We start from the raw sequence: 16,935 nt of genomic DNA, 5'->3' as shown, positions 1-16,935 counted from the left end.
ACCACTGCCCCTTGCATTATGAGGGCTTCCTTGTACTCCCCGTTGACCAACTTTCTTGCGCAGCACAGCTCTCTGCCCATCACAGCAAGCAGAATCCCAGCAAACAGAAGCAGTGAGCGTGCAAGGAACCTCCGGAGATCGACTAGATCAGGGCCTTTGGGGTCTTCCTTTGGGGTGAGTGCTGAGGGGTGCGGCCATTTAGAATCATAGAATGCTTTGGGATGGAAAGGACCTCTAAAGGTCATCCAGTCCAGCCCCCTTGCAATTGGCAGGGACATCTACAACCAGATCAGGTTGCTCAGAGCCCCATCCAGCCTGGCCTTGAATGTTTCCAAGGATGGGGCATCTCTGGGCAACCTCTCTGGGCAACCCGTTCCAGTGTTTCACTACCCTCACTGTCAAACATTTCTTCCTGATATCTAGTCTGAATCTCCCCTCTTTTAGTTTAAAACCATTCCCCCTTGTCCTATCACTATTGGCCCTGCATGGGGTTGTTGTGACCCAAGTGCAGGACCCGGCAATCAGCCTTGTTGAACCTCATACCATTGGCCTCGGCCCATCAAGCCAGCCTGTGCAGATCCCTCTGTAGAGCCTTTCTGCCCTGCAGCAGATCAACACTTCCACCCAACTTGGTGTCGTCTGCAAACTTGCTGCGGGTGCACTCGATCCTGCTATGTCATTGATGAAGATATTGAACAGCACTGGCCCCAGAATGGACCCCTGAGGGACACCACTTGTCACTGGTCTCCATCTGGACATCGAGCCATTGACCACTACCCTCTGGATGCGATCATCCAGCCAATTCCTTATCCACCAAACAGTCCACCCATCAAATCCATATCCTTCCGATTTAGAGAGAAGGATATTGGGGGGGACCATGTCAAAGGCCTTACAGAAGTCCAGAGAGATGACATCCGTAGCTCTTCCCTCATCCACTGATGTAGTAACTCCATCACAGAAAGCCACTAGGTTGGTCAGGCAGGACTTGCCTTGGTGAAGCCGTGCTGGCTGTTTTGAATCACCTCCCTGTCCTCCATGTGCCTTAGCGTAGCTTCTAGGAGGATCTGTTCAACCCAACTTGCTCAAGCAGGGTCAGCTCGAGCAGGCTGTCCACGACCATGGCCACTCGGGTTGTCAGTATCTCCAAGGATGGAGACTCCAACACCTCTCTGCACAACAGGTTCAGCTGCTTGACCACCCTCATGATGAAAAAGCCTTGCCTGCTCTTCCAAGGAAATGGCTCGTCTTCTCTGCTTTTATTGATGACATCTTCCATGCACGGCCTTGCCTCCTGCCTGAAAAAACCTCCCAGCTCTCTCAGCTTGTCCTCATAGGAAGGACTCTCCAGTCCCCTCAGCGTCTTGGTGGCCCTGCATGGCCCTAACTCCACCAAGGTCATGTCCTTCTTCCACTGGGGAGCCCTCAGCTGGACACAGGACTCCACACGGGGCCTCACCAGCGCTAAAAAGAGAGCAAGATCACCTCCCCCGACCTCATGGCAATGCTCTTCTTAACGCCGCCCTGGAGAACCTTGGCCTCGTTTGCCACAAGGGTGCATGGCTGCCTCGCAGTCAGCTTGTCCTCCACAAGAACCACAAAGTCAAACAAGAGGGGCACCAGACACTCACAGAGCACACCCAACAGGAAAGGCCAGGCCTAAAAACAGGCTTAGCAACCTGCCAGCAAGGCAGGCAGGGACAAAACACGATGCAAGGGGCAGTGCCGTACGCCCGGCACACCTCCAAAGCCCAGACCAGCCTGCCAGGGCTGCGAGGACATGGGGCCCCCTCTTCACAACGCACCCGCAAACCACACCACACCAGTGCCACTGGATGACCTCACTGACGACACCCCACCTCTCCTAGGCTTTGGTCGCGTCCTCTGCCCGTCCTGACACGCACCATCAACACCAAGCCTTTGGCCTCTAATACTCTCACTTAAAAGCTGCCGCCAGGGTCAGATGGACACGGCCTCAAGAGGAGGACATGAAATTGGACAATTGCGGGAAGGAAAACACACCCCACCTCATTACTTACATGGCTCTGGCATGCAACAGCTGCTTGCTGCAAAATGCTGTCATGCGCAAAGGCTGTCCCGCCCCTCGCACACCAGCATAAAAGCCGGCTCAGGACCTCTCTCCCTCACACACTTCTCCTGACGCCTTCTCCTCCGCGCTCAACAAGGTGAGCCTCAACCCCCTTCCCCTCCTTCTCCTGACCCACCTGGCCCCTCTCTTCCACCACGCTCTGACCCCAGCCTCAGCAGCGCTGACGCCTCCCCACCCCCACGCTCCCCACAGCCCCACACCAGGCCTCCCCGCTCCCTCGCCCTCCTGCAACACCGCCCCTCGCACCCCCACGCCCCTCCGCCTGCTCAACACCCTCTCTTCCAGGGCCCCTCCACACCACACCCATGGCCTGCTACGACAGCTGCCGCCCCTGCGGACCCACCCCGCTGGCTAACAGCTGCAACGAGCCCTGTGTCAGGCAGTGCGAGGACTCCCGCGTCGTCATCCAGCCTTCCACCGTCGTGGTCACCCTGCCAGGACCCATCCTCAGCTCCTTCCCCCAGAGCACCGCCGTCGGATCCTCCGCATCGGCTGCCGTGGGCAACGTCCTCAGCTCCCAGGGAGTGCCCGTCTCCGGGGGCTTTGGCTTTGGCCTCGGCTACGGCTCTGGCTTCGGAGGCCTGGGCTGCTTCAGTGGCGCAAGAGGCTGCTACCCCTGCTAAGGGCTCTCGCCACCACCCCTGACACCAATCGCTCACACTCTGGAAGCCACAGCATGGATTGAGGACGCACCTCCCGGCCATTGCTGGCACATGGCCTCACCAAACATGGCTCCTCCTCTCAAGGCATAAAGCAAGTACCTTCTCACAAGCCAAAGACCACGGGGGACCTCCAGTGTGCTGCTCCCACCGCAGGGCAGCAAGACCTCGGTGCGCTTGCAAAATCTAGTGCATGCAAGGGGCTTTGGCTGATGCTCACCCTCACACTGGTTCCATTCCACTTGCTGCTCCTGCCTTTTTGGTCTTTTTTTTTCTCTCAATAAATTCTCCTGCATCCCAGCCTGACATGCCTCCTCTTCCTTTCTTCTCCCAACCTCCCTCAGCACAAAGCCAGGGCTCAACAGGACAGCGGGGTGGGTCAAAAAGGGGCTACCAGACCTCTCGTCACAAGTATGGCCCCAGCAACACCACCCACTGGCACCCAGAGGGCTTCCAAGCCATCACACAAACCCTTCACTTGCCCAAAGAAAGCCTTGCATACGTTAATGCACTTCTACCCATGCCTCTGATGCAAGCTCCCCATGGCAGCACACACTTGACCAACTCTCTTCCCCAGCACAGCTCTCTGTCCATCACAGCAAGCAGAATCACAGCAAACAGAATCAGTGAGTGCGCAAGGAATCTCTGGAGATTGGCTACTTCAACCCAACCTGCTCAAGCAGGGTCAGCTCGAGCAGGCTGTCCACGACCACGGCCAGTCAGGGTTTCAATATAGCCAGGGATGGAGACTCCAAGACTTCTCTGCACAGACGGTTCCACTCTTTGACCACCCTCACGCTGAAAAAGCCTTGCCTTCCCTTCCAAGGAAATGGCACGTCTTCTCTGCTTTCTCCATCCACCCTTCCCCTGGCCATGGCTACCCATGAGAAGAGCCTGAACTCCCCTGGCCTCCTTCCCTCCTATCTCGGATTTACAAACATTGATGACCTCTCCCCTGTGCAGCCTTGACTCCTGGCTCAAAACCCTCCCAGCTCGCTCAGCTTCTCCTCATAGGAAGGATGCTCCAGTCCCCTCAACATCGGTGGCCCTGCACGGCACTCACTCCACTAAGGCCATGTTCTTCTTCCACTGGGAAGCCCTCAGCTGGACACAGCACTCCACACGGGGCCTCACCAGCACAGAAGACAGAGCAAGATCGCCTCCCCCGACCCGCTGGCAATGCTCGACCCAACGCTGCCGTGGAGATTCCTGGTCTCTTTTGCCACAAGGGTGCATGGCTGCCTCGGAGTCAGCTTATCCTCCACAAGAACCTCAAAGGCAAACAACAGGGGCTCCAGACACCCACAGAGCACACCCAGCGGGAAAGGCCAGGCCTGAGGACAGGCTTAGTGATCAGGAAGCAAAGCAGCAACGCCCTGGAAGCCATGGCATGGATTGAGGACGCACCTTCCAGCCGTTGCAGGCACGTGCACCTGCCGTGCACAGCTCCTCCTCTCAAGGCCCCAAGCAAGGAGCAGGGAAGGGGCCAGCCCGGGCTGCCTGCTAACATGGCCCGTGTACCTCCTCCTCTTCTCCCTCTTCCTTCTTGGCTCTGCCTCATCTTCTACGCCCACTGCTCTCTGCTACAACTACGTTCTCACAAGCCAAAGACCACGGGGGACCTCCAGTGTGCCGCTCCCACTGCAGGAAAGGAAGATCTTGAGGCTCTGGCTAGAGCTATCTCACACAAGGCACCACGGCTGATGGTCACCCCACTTGCACCTCAGACCACCTCCCTTCCTTTTGCTGCTCCTGCCTTTTCTCTCTTTTTCCTCTCAATAAAGTGCTTCTGCAGCCCAGCCTGAAGATGCCTCCACTTCCTTTCTTCTCCCAACGCTCTTCCAACCTCACTCAGCATCAAGCCAGGGCTCAACAGGCCAGCGGGGTGGGTGGAAAGGGGCTGCAAGACCTCTCCTAGCAAGTATGGCCCCAGCAACAACAAGCACATGGGGACATCAAGCCCGTGACACAAGACCAAAACTTACTCAAACAAAGGCTTGGACACGCTAATGCGCTTCTGCCCATGTCTCTGATGCCAGCTTCCCTTGGCAGCACGCACTTAGAAGCATCGATTTATTTAGGTTGGAAAAGACCCTTAACATCATTGAGTGCAACCATTAACCAACACTGCCAAGTCCACCACAAAACCATGTCCCTGAGCACCACATTACACGTGTTGTAGATACCTCTCAGGATGGGGACACAACCACTTCCCTGTTCCAGTGCTTGATAACCCTTTCTGTGAAGAAATTATTTCTAATACCCAATCTAAACCTCCCCTGGCTCATCTTGAAGGCCATTTCCTCTTCTATCACTTATTACTAGGGATGAGAGACCAACACCCACCTCGTTACATCATACTTTCAGGGGATTGTAGAGAGCGAGAAGGTCATCCTTCAGCCTTCTTTTTCTGCACATTAAAATCCCCAGTTCCCTCAACCTCTCCACAGATCCTTCACCAGCTGCCCTGCTCTTCTCTGCACAAATTATGCCACAGCCCAGCCTGCAAACGTGCCGACCACAGCTAAGGGGAGCGCTACAGAGGGGCCAACACAAGCCTTTGGGGAGCCTGCCAGGGCTCCCGAACTCTGAACCAGGGCTACCGGGACAACAGCGTGCCCTCAAAAGCAGCCCTCCTCTGCCTGCCTGCACTGCCACCCCCAGGGACGGCACCAAGGGGGCACAAGCCCAAACACGCAGCCTCCTTTCTCCCACCTACAACCTTACAAGCAAGAGGGGAACCAAGACACCCACAGAGCACACCCAGCGGGAAAGGCCAGGCCTAAAAACAGGCTTAGGGACCTGGCAGCAAGGCAAGGACTGACCCAATGCAATGCAAGGGGAAGCCCCTCAAGCCCAGCACAGCTGCAAAGCCCAGACCAGCTCATTAGGGCCACAAGGAAAAGGGGCCCCCTCTTCACAACACACCCGAAACCACACCACACCAGTGCCACGGGATGACCTCACTGACGACACCCCACCTCTCCTAGGCTTTACACATGTCCTCTGCCCATCCTGACACGCACCATCAACACCAAACCTTTGGCCTCTAATGCTCACAGTTCAAAGCTGCCGCCAGGGTCAGATGGACACGGCCTCAAGAGGAGGACATGAAAAGGGAGCGTTGCGGGAAGGAAAACACACCCCACCTCATTACTTACATGGCTCTGGCATGCAACAGCTGCTTGCTGCAAAATGCTGTCATGCGCAAAGGCTGTCCCGCCCCTCGCACACCAGCATAAAAGCCGGCTCAGCGCCTCTCTCCCTCACACACTTCTCCTCACGCCTTCTCCTCCGCGCTCAACAAGGTGAGCCTCAACCCCCTTCCCCTCCTTCTCCTGACCCACCTGGCCCCTCTCTTCCACCACGCTCTGACCCCAGCCTCAGCAGCGCTGACGCCTCCCCACCCCCACGCTCCCCACAGCCCCACACCAGGCCTCCCCGCTCCCTCGCCCTCCTGCAGCACCGCCCCTCGCACCCCCACGCCCCTCCGCCTGCTCAACACCCTCTCTTCCAGGGCTCCTCCACACCACACCCATGGCCTGCTATGACAGCTGCCGCCCCTGCGGACCCACCCCGCTGGCTAACAGCTGCAACGAGCCCTGTGTCAGGCAGTGCGAGGACTCCCGCGTCGTCATCCAGCCTTCCACCGTCGTGGTCACCCTGCCAGGACCCATCCTCAGCTCCTTCCCCCAGAGCACCGCCGTCGGATCCTCCGCATCGGCTGCCGTGGGCAACGTCCTCAGCTCCCAGGGAGTGCCCGTCGCCGGGGGCTTTGGCCTCGGCTACGGCTTCGGAGGCCTGGGCTGCTACAGCGGCAGAAGAGGCTGCTACCCCTGCTAAGGGCCCTCCCCACCACCCCTGACAACAACCACCCACGCTCTAGAAGCCACAGCATGGATTGAGGACGCACCTCCAGGCCAGTGCTGGCACGTGGGCTCACCAAGCCTGGCTCCTCCTCTCAAGGCATAAAGCAAGTACCTTCTCACAAGCCAAAGACCACGGGGGACCTCCAGTGTGCTGCTCCCACCACAGGGCAGCAAGACCTCGGTGCGCTTGCAAAATCTAGTGCATGCAAGGGGCTTTGGCTGATGCTCGCCCTCACATCGGCTCCCTTCCACTTGCTGCTCCTGCCTTTTCACTCTTTTTTCCTCTCAATAAAATTCTCCTGCATCCCAGCCTGAGATGCCACCTGTTGCACTCTTCTCCCAAGGCTCTTCCAACTTCATCTGGCAGAAAGCCATGCCTCGACTTGCCATCAGGGTGGGTGCAAAAGGGTAAGAAGATTTCTCCTAGGAAGAGGTCACCACCACTACCACTAGCCACACAGACTGGCTCTTGGGGGGCTGCCAGAATGTGACACAAGCCCATGACTGCATCAAACAAAGGCTTTGACATGACAACATTCCCCTTTGCACACCTCCGACCAAGTCTCCTCGTGCCAGCGCACACTCGACTAACTCTTCCCCAGCATGACTCCCCGGTACTGCCAGGAAAGAGAATCACAGAGGCATTTAGTTGGGCAGGAACATCTGGAGAGCAGGTGCTTCAACCCCCCTACTCAAGCAGGACCAGCTAGAGCAGGTTGTCCGGGACCATGGCCAGTCGGGTTTTCAGTACCTCCCAGGACGGAGACTCCACCACCTCTTCTGCCCTTTGACCACCCTCACACTGAAAAAGCCTGGCCTTCCTTGCCCGTGGAGTTCCATCTCTTGTCACTTGTGCCCATGGCCTCTTGTCCTGGTAGGAAGCACTACTCAGAAGAACCAGGCTCCCCCGACTTCATTCCCTGCCATCAGGGATTTAGACACATTTACGACAGCCCCCCTGCGCATTATCGTCTCCTGGCTAAACACTCCCAGCTCTCTCTCGCTTTATGCCTCGAGAAGACAAGCCACGGCAGAACTTCGGATTCATTGATCAGGGGATGGCCTATTCATCCCCAGGTCTACTGACATCCAATGGGATTCACCTTTCTCAGAAAGCGAAAAGCGTTTTTCCCCAGGAGCCAGCAGGGCTGATTGATAGAGCTTTAAACTGGTTTGGGAGGGGGAAAGGGACAATACCTTCCCGAGGCAGCGATGAGCAATGGGATTGCCCGCCAAAGGTCGAGGAGCTGCGTGCTAGTGAGATTCCTCAGGCTGCTCCACCAGGCAACGGGCACAATGAAGCACACTTGAAGTGTTCTTACACAAATGCACGCAGCCTGAGGAAGAAGCAAGACGAGGCAGTGGCCTTGGCCCAGTCCCGGAGATACGATGCCATAGGCATAAGCGAAGCCTGGTGGGATGAGTCCTGGGACTGGTATGCCATGCTGGATGGCTACAGGCTCTTCAGGAGGGATAGGCAGGGCAGGCGAGGTGGTGGGGCGACGTTGAATGTAGTGGAGGGGCTGGAATGCATGGAACTAGCAGCTGGCGATGGCACCGTTGAGAGCCTCTGGGTAAGGATTCAGGGACAGACAAATAAAGCGGATGTTGCTGTGCGAGTCTGCTACAGGCCACCCAAGCAGGATGATGACACGGATGAGTTCTTCTTTAAGGAACTAAGGGATGCTTCCAGGTCGTCTGCCCTTGTCCTTCTGGGGGACTTCAACTTGCCAGATGTCAACTGGGAATACCACACAGCTGGTACAAGCAGGTCCACAAGATTCCTAAAGCATCGGGATGATACCTTCTTGGCACAAGTATGAAGAGAACCGACCAGGAAAGGTGCAAACCTGTGCAGGATTTGCTGCTCCAGCTGGATCCTGGAAGCTGGCAAATGTTGACCCAATCTTCAAGAAGGGCAACAGGGATGACCCTGGGAACTACAGGCCTGTCAGTCTCACCTCTGGGCCTGGCAAATCATGGAGAAGATCATTCTGGAAGTTATTGAGAAACACCTGAAAGACAACGCAGTCATTGGTCCCAGCCAGCACGGCTTCATGAGGGGAAAGTCCTGCTTGACAAACTTGATTTCCTTCTATGACAAGGTTACCCACCGAGCTGACCAAGGGAAGCCAGTCGATGTAATCTTTTTGGACTTCAGTAAAGCCTTCCATACTGTCTCTCCCAGTATCCTCCTGGACAAAATGTCCAGCATACAGCTGGATAAACACATAATGCAACGGGTGTGCAATTGGCTGACGGGTCGGGCTCAAAGGGTTATAGGAAATGGGGTTACATCGGGCTGGCGACCCATCACTAGCAGGGTTCCGCAGGGATCCATCTTGGGGCCGGTGCCCTTCAATATCTTCATAAATGGCTTGGATGCGGGACTGGAAGGTTTGCTATCAAAGTTTGCCAATGACACAAAACTGGGAGGAGCCGTTGACACTCTCGAGGGCAGAGAGGCCCTGCAGAGGGATCTGGATAAAACGAGAGAGCTGGGCAATGACTAACCCTATGAAGTTTCACAAGGGCACGTGCCAGATTTTGCACCTGGGACAGGGCAACCCTGGGTGTACCTACAGACTGGGGAACGAGAGGCTGGAGAGCAGCCCCGCGGAGAGGGATCGGGGGGTTCTGGTCAACGGCAAGTTGAACACGAGCCAACAGTGTGCCCTGGCAGCCACGAGGGCCAACCGTGTCCTGGGGTGCATCAAGCACTGTACTGCCAGCCGGTTGAGGGAGGTGATTGTCCCGCTCTCCTCTGCACTGGTGCGGCCTCATCTCGAGTGCTGTGTGCAGTTTTGGGCCCCACAGTACAAAAAGGATACGAAGCTCCTAGAGATTGCCCAGAGGAGAGCCCCAAAGATGGTGAAGGGTTTAGAGGGGAAGCCGTACGAGGAGCGGCTGAAGTCACTTGGTCTGTTCAGCCTGGAGGAGAGGAGACTGACGGGAGACCTCATCGCTGTCTACAGCTTCCTCACGAGGGAAGGAGGAGGGGCAGGCGCTGATCTCTTCTCCCTGGTGACCAACGATAGGACCCGAGGGAACGGCAGGAAGATCTGCCAGGGGAGGTTTGGGTTGGGCATTAGGAAAAGGTTCTTCACCCAGAGGGGAGTGGAGCACTGGAACAAGCTCCCCCGTGAGGTCGTCAGGGAGCCAAGCCTGACAACATTCAAGAAGTATTTGGACAATGCCCTCAGAGGTATGGTGTGATTTTGGGGGTTGCCCTATGCAGGGACAGGAGCTGGAGTCAGTGATCCTTGTGGGTCCCATCCAACTCAGGACATTCTAGGATTCTATGAATAATGCAGGCTGGCACCTGGGGGGATTCCAGAATGTGACACAAGCCCATGACTGCATCAAACAAAGGCTTTGACATGACAACATTCCCCTTTGCACACCTCTGACCAAGTCTCCCTGTGCCAGCACACACTCGACTAACTCTTCCCCCGCATGACTCTCCGGTACTGCCAGGAAAGAGAATCACAGAAGCCTTTAGTTAGGCAGGAACATCTGGAGAGCAGGTGCTTCGACCGCCCTACTCAAGCAGGGAAATCCAGAGCAGGTTGTCTGGGACCATGACCAGTCGGGTTTTCGGTATCTCCCAGGACGGAGACTCCACCACCTCTTCCACTCTTTGAAAAAGCTTTGCCTTCCTTGCCCATGCAATTCCATCGCTTTTCACTTGTGCCCATGGCCGCTTGGCCTGCCACCGATCACGAGCCTCTGGGCCCAGCCCTTCAGCCACTTTGCAGTCCACCTCACTGGCCACTTATGCAACCCATACTTTCTCGGCTTCTCTAGGAGCGTGGAATGGGAGACAGTGACAAAGGCTTCATTCCAGTAGAGCTCAACAACAGCCACTGCTCTCCCCTAGTCCAACATCCGGTTGCTTACACTCGAAAGACATGGAGTTTGGTCAAGCAAGATTTCTCCTTCATAAATCCACACCGACCACTCCCCAGCACCGTCTTGGCCTTCCTAGTCCTGGCAGGGCTTCCCAGGAGGATTTCCTCCATTGTGTTCCCCAGAAAGGAGGTCAGGCTCACCAGCTTCTACTTTCCTGTATCTTCCTTCCTCATCTTCTTCAAGAGAGGAGGCCAAGGAGCTCTCTTCCAGTCTTCAGGAACTGCCCCCACACACCAGGACCTTTCCAAGCTAATGGAGAGTGGCCTCCCAAGGACATCAGACAGCTCCCTCAGCACTCGTGGCTACCACCAGTCAAGCCCCGTGCTCTTGCGTACATCCAGTCGCAAAGCACTCCTTCCTGCCGCCCTTCATCTTCCTCAGCGACAACCACTGCTCGCCTGACAAACGGCCTGACAAACACTCACCTCGGCTCACTTGGGGCAGGCCTTGCCATTCATCCACCCTTCGGCATGCAGCCACCACCACCAGGGCCTCCCCTCTGCAGCCACGTGCTCACCTCCAGCTCCCCTCCGCAAGCTCCAAATCCTCTGTCAGCCCGTCAGACACTGTGCAGAGAAATGGCCTCTGCTAAACCACGTCCCTGAGCAACACATCTACGCGTCTTTGAGATACCTCCTAGAATGGAGACTCAACCACTTCCCTGGGCAGCCTGGTCCTGTGCTTGATAACACTTCTCATGAAGAAATTGTTCCTAATACCCAATCCAAACCTCCCCTGGCACATCTTGAGGCCCTTTCCTCTTCTCCTATCACTTGTTACGAGGGATGACAGGCCGACACACACCTCGTTACATCCTCCTCTCAGGTGATTGTAGACAGCAAGAAGGTCTCCCCTCAGCCTTCTTTTTCTGCAAACTAAACACCCCCAGGACCCTCAACTGCTCCTCAGAAGTCTTCTTCTCTAGATTCTTCACCAGCTCCCTTGCTCTTCTTTGGACGCATCAAGCCACAGCCCAAGCATTGCTTCACCCCAGAGCCCAGCCTGCAAACATGCTGGCCACAGCTAAGGGGAGCTCCCCACATCACAGGGCTTGCGAACTCTGAACCAGGCCTGCCAGCACAACGGCCTGCTCTCATAAGTGGCCCTCCTCTGCCTGCTTTCAATGCCACGCCCAGGGACGGCACCAAGGGGGCACAGACCCAAACAGGCAGCCTCCTTTCTCCCTCCTACAACCTTACAAGCAAGAGGGAAAACAACCCAACCACAGAGCACAGCCAACGGGAAAGGCCAGGCCTAAAAATGGGCTTAGGGACCTAGTGGTAAGGCAAGGATGGATGGAACATGATGAAAGGGGCAGCTCCTCACTCCCAGCACACCTCCAAAGCCCAGACCAGCCTGCCAGGGCTGCGAGGAAAGGGGGCCCCCTCTTCACAACGCACCCGCAAACCACACCACACCAGTGCCACGCGATGACCTCAGCGACAACACTTGACATCTACTATGCTTTATTCCAGTCTCCTGACATGCACCATCAACATCAAGCCTTTGGCCTCTAATACTCTCACTTAAAAGCTGCCGCCAGGGTCAGATGGACACGGCCTCAAGAGGAAAACATGAAATTGGACAATTGCGGGAAGGAAAACACACCCCACCTCATTACTTACATGGCTCTGGCATGCAACAGCTGCTTGCTGCAAAATGCTGTCATGCGCAAAGGCTGTCCCGCCCCTCGCACACCACCATAAAAGCCAGCCCAGCACCTCTATCCCTCACGCACTTCTCCTCACGCCTTCTCCTCCGCGCTCAACAAGGTGAGCCTCAACCCCCTTCCCCTCCTTCTCCTGACCCACCTGGCCCCTCTCTTCCACCACGCTCTGACCCCAGCCTCAGCAGCGCTGACGCCTCCCCACCCCCACGCTCCCCACAGCCCCACACCAGGCCTCCCCGCTCCCTCGCCCTCCTGCAACACCGCCCCTCGCACCCCCACGCCCCTCCGCCTGCTCAACACCCTCTCTTCCAGGGCCCCTCCACACCACACCCATGGCCTGCTACGACAGCTGCCGCCCCTGCGGACCCACCCCGCTGGCTAACAGCTGCAACGAGCCCTGTGTCAGGCAGTGCGAGGACTCCCGCGTCGTCATCCAGCCTTCCACCGTCGTGGTCACCCTGCCAGGACCCATCCTCAGCTCCTTCCCCCAGAGCACCGCCGTCGGATCCTCCGCATCGGCTGCCGTGGGCAACGTCCTCAGCTCCCAGGGAGTGCCCGTCTCTGGGGGCTTTGGCCTTGGCTACGGCTTCGGAGGCCTGGGCTGCTTCAGCGGCGCAAGAGGCTGCTACCCCTGCTAAGGGCCCTCACCACCACCCCTGACAACAACCACCCACTCCCTGGAAGCCATGGCATGGATTGAGGACGCACCCCCCGGCCGCTGCTGGCACATGCACCTGCCGTCCATGGCTCCTCCTCTCAAGGCACCAAGCAAGGAAGCAGGGAAGGGGCCAGCCTGGGCTGCCTGCAAACATGGCCCGTGTACCTCCTCCTCTTCTCCCTCTTCCTTCTTGGCACTGTCTCTTCTGCTACGTCCACTGCTCTCTGCTGCAACTACGTTCTCACAAGCCAAAGACCACCAGGAGCCTCCGGTGGGCTGCTGTCACCGTAGGGAAGGAAGATATTGCTGCTCTGGCAAAATCAACTGCAAGCAAAGGACCTCGGCTGATGGTCAGCAAAATCAACTGCAAGCCAAGGACCTCGGCTGATGGTCAGCCTACTTGCACCTCAGACCACCTCCCTTCCACTTGCTGCTCCTGCCTTTTCTCTCTTTTTCCTCTCAATAAAGTGCTTCTGCAGCCCAGCCTGAAGATGCCTCCACTTCCTTTCTTCTTCCAACGCTCTTCCAACCTCACTCAGCACAAAGCCAGGGCTCAACAGGCCAGCGGGATGGGTGGAAAGGGGCTGCAAGACCTCTCTTAGCAAGCATGGCCCCCAGCAACAACAACAACATAGACCGGCACATCTAAAGCTCCCCTGGCACAATTTGAGCTCATTTCCTCTTGTCCCATCACTTGTTACTTGGGAGAAGAGACCGACCCCCACCTCGCTACAGCCTCCTTTCAGGCCGTTGTAGAGAGCGACAAGGTCTCCCCTCAGCCTCCTCTTCGCCAAACTAAAGAACCCCCAGCTCCCTCAGCTGCTCCTCACCAGACTTGTGCTCCAGACCCTCCAGCAGCTTCGTTGCCCTTCTTTGGACACCCTCCAGCACCTCAGTGTCTTTCTTGTAGTCAGGGGCCCAACACTCAACACTGTATTCAAGGTGCAGCCTCACCAGTGCCAAGTTGAGGGGGACGATCACCTCCCTGGTCCTGCTGGCCACACTATTTCTGACACAAGCCACGATGCCATTGGCCTTCTTGGCCACCTGGGCACACTGCCGGCTCATAAGCAACCGGGTATCAAGCAACACCCCCAGCTCCTTTTCCCTCGCGCACCTTTCCAGCCGCCCTTCCCCAAGCCTGCAGCGTTACATGGCGTTGTTGTGACCCAAGTGCAGGACCTGGCACTGAGCCTTGTTAAATCTCCTAGAATTGCACTCGGCCCATTGATCCAGCCTCTCCAGATCCCTCTGTAGACCCTTTCTTCCCTCCACCAGATCAACGCTCCCGCCCAGCTTGGCTTCATCTGCAAACTTACTGAGGGTGCACTTGTTCGTCTCGTCCAGATCGTTGATAAAGATATTAAACAGACCTGGCCTCAACACTCAGCCCTGGAGAACACCACTTGTCACCAGCACCAACTGGCTTTATCTCCATTCACCACACTCTTTGGGCCCAGCTATCCGGCCAGTTTTTTAACCAGCAAAGAGTACTCCCGTCTGAGCCACGAGCAGCCAGTTTCTCCAGGAGAATGCTGTGGGAAACAGTGTCAAAGGCTTTACTAAAGGCCAGGTAAAAAACATCCAAAGCCTCTCCCTCGTCTACTAAGCACGTCATCTTCTCATAGTAGTTCAGGATAGTCAAGCAGGACCTGCCTTTCATAAACCCGTGCTGGCTGGGCCTCATCACCTGGTTGTCCTGTAACTGCCGAGTGAAGGCACTCAGAATGACCTGCTCCATAACCTTCCCTGGTACCAAGGTCAGTCTGACATGCCTGTAATTCCCCGGATCCTCTTTCTGGCCCTTCATGATGAGCACCACAGTTGCTAACCTCCGGTCAACAGGGACCTCCCCGCTTAGCCAGGACTGATGACAAATGATGGAAAGTGGCTTGGTGAGCCCTTCCGCCAGCGCCCTCGGTACCCTTGGGTGGATCCCATTTGCTCCCATAGACTTGTGTGTGGCTAAGTGGTGTAGCAGGTCGCTAACCATTGCCCCTTGCATTATGAGGGCTTCCTTGTACTCCCCGTTGACCAACTTTCTTGCGCAGCACAGCTCTCTGCCCATCACAGCAAGCAGAATCCCAGCAAACAGAAGCAGTGAGCGTGCAAGGAACCTCCGGAGATCGACTAGATCAGGGCCTTTGGGGTCTTCCTTTGGGGTGAGTGCTGAGGGGTGCAGCCATTTAGAATCATAGAATGCTTTGGGATGGAAAGGACCTCTAAAGGTCATCCAGTCCAGCCCCCTTGCAATTGGCAGGGACATCTACAACCAGATCAGGTTGCTCAGAGCCCCATCCAGCCTGGCCTTGAATGTTTCCAAGGATGGGGCATCTCTGGGCAACCTCTCTGGGCAACCCGTTCCAGTGTTTCACTACCCTCACTGTCAAACATTTCTTCCTGATATCTAGTCTGAATCTCCCCTCTTTTAGTTTAAAACCATTCCCCCTTGTCCTATCACTATTGGCCCTGCATGGGGTTGTTGTGACCCAAGTGCAGGACCCGGCAATCAGCCTTGTTGAACCTCATACCATTGGCCTCGGCCCATCAAGCCAGCCTGTGCAGATCCCTCTGTAGAGCCTTTCTGCCCTGCAGCAGATCAACACTTCCACCCAACTTGGTGTCGTCTGCAAACTTGCTGCGGGTGCACTCGATCCTGCTATGTCATTGATGAAGATATTGAACAGCACTGGCCCCAGAATGGACCCCTGAGGGACACCACTTGTCACTGGTCTCCATCTGGACACGGCTTCGGAGGCCTGGGCTGCTTCAGCGGCGCAAGAGGCTGCTACCCCTGCTAAGGGCCCTCACCACCACCCCTGACACCAATCGCTCACACCCTGGAAGCCACTGCATGGATTGAGGATGCACCTCCAGGCCGCTGCTGGCACGTGCACCTGCCGTCCATGGCTCCTCCTCTCAAGGCACCAAGCAAGGAAGCAGGGAAGGGGCCAGCCTGGGCTGCCTGCAAACATGGCCCCTGTAACTCCTCTTCGTCTCCCTCTTCCTTCCTTGCATCTCCCCTTCTGCTACGCCCACTACTCTCTGCTGCAATCACTGTCTGACAAGCCAAAGATGATCAATGAACCTCTGGTGGGCTGCTCCCACCGCAGGGAAGAAAGATCTCGGTGCTCTGGCAAAATCAACTGGAAGCAAAGGACCTTGGCTGATGGTCGCCCACATTGCACCTCAGACCGGCTCCCTTCCACTTGGTGCTCCTGCGTTTTCACTCTGTTTTTCTCTCAATAAACATCTCCTGCATCCCAGCCTGACATGCCTCCTCTTCCTTTCTTCTTCCAACCTCACTCAGCACCAAGCCAGGGCTCAACAGGACAGCGGGGTGGGTCAAAAAGGGGCTACCAGACCTCTCGTCACAAGTATGGCCCCAGCAACACCACCCACTGGCACCCAGAGGGCTTCCAAGCCATCACACAAACCCTTCACTTGCCCAAAGAAAGCCTTGCATATGTTAATGCACTTCTACCCATGCCTCTGATGCAAGCTCCCCATGGCAGCACACACTTGACCAACTCTCTTCCCCAGCACAACTCTCTGCCCATCACAGCAAGCAGAATCACAGCAAACAGAATCAGTGAGTGCGCAAGGAATCTCTGGAGATTGGCTACTTCAACCCAACCTGCTCAAGCAGGGTCAGCTCGAGCAGGCTGTCCACGACCATGACCAGTCAGGGTTTCAATAAAGCCAGGGATGGAGACTCCAAGATTTCTCTGCACAGACGGTTCCACTGTTTGACCACCCTCACGCTGAAAAAGCCTTGCCTTCCCTTCCAAGGAAATGGCACGTCTTCTCTGCTTTCTCCATCCACCCTTCCCCTGGCCATGGCTACCCATGAGAAGAGCCTGACTCCCCTGGCCTCTTTCCCTCCTATCTCGGATTTACAAACATTGATGACCTCTCCCCTGTGCAGCCTTGCCTCCTGCCTAAAAACCCTCCCAGCTCTCTCAGCTTCTCCTCATAGGAAGGATGCTCCAGTCCCCTCAGCATCTTGGTGGCCCTGCACAGCACTCACTCCACTAAGGCCATGTCCTTCTTCCACTGGG

General features: G+C 56.4%; 2 protein-coding genes across 2 annotated transcripts; both read left to right on the top strand.

Annotated features, from left to right (window-relative positions):
• Positions 1-2,412: 2,412 nt before the first annotated feature.
• LOC309599016 (feather keratin-like) lies at positions 2,413-2,730 on the top strand (the record flags this gene model as incomplete). The annotated part of the gene is made up of 1 exon (XM_082330100.1): positions 2,413-2,730. The coding sequence occupies one exon, from the start codon at positions 2,413-2,415 to the stop codon at positions 2,728-2,730; it is 318 nt and encodes a 105-aa protein (XP_082186226.1).
• A 9,818-nt stretch (positions 2,731-12,548) lies between these two features.
• Positions 12,549-12,854, top strand: LOC309588069 (feather keratin-like; the record flags this gene model as incomplete). Its single annotated transcript, XM_082306864.1, has 1 exon — positions 12,549-12,854. One exon carries the CDS (start codon positions 12,549-12,551, stop codon positions 12,852-12,854), a length of 306 nt encoding a protein of 101 aa, XP_082162990.1.
• Positions 12,855-16,935: the final 4,081 nt, after the last annotated feature.

This window comes from Platalea leucorodia, assembly GCF_965183815.1.
Source record: "Platalea leucorodia genome assembly, chromosome: 1".
NCBI classification, from domain to species: domain Eukaryota; kingdom Metazoa; phylum Chordata; class Aves; order Pelecaniformes; family Threskiornithidae; genus Platalea; species Platalea leucorodia.
Note: the sequence above shows the minus strand (reverse complement) of the source record. Positions and strands in the feature narration are given on the sequence as shown.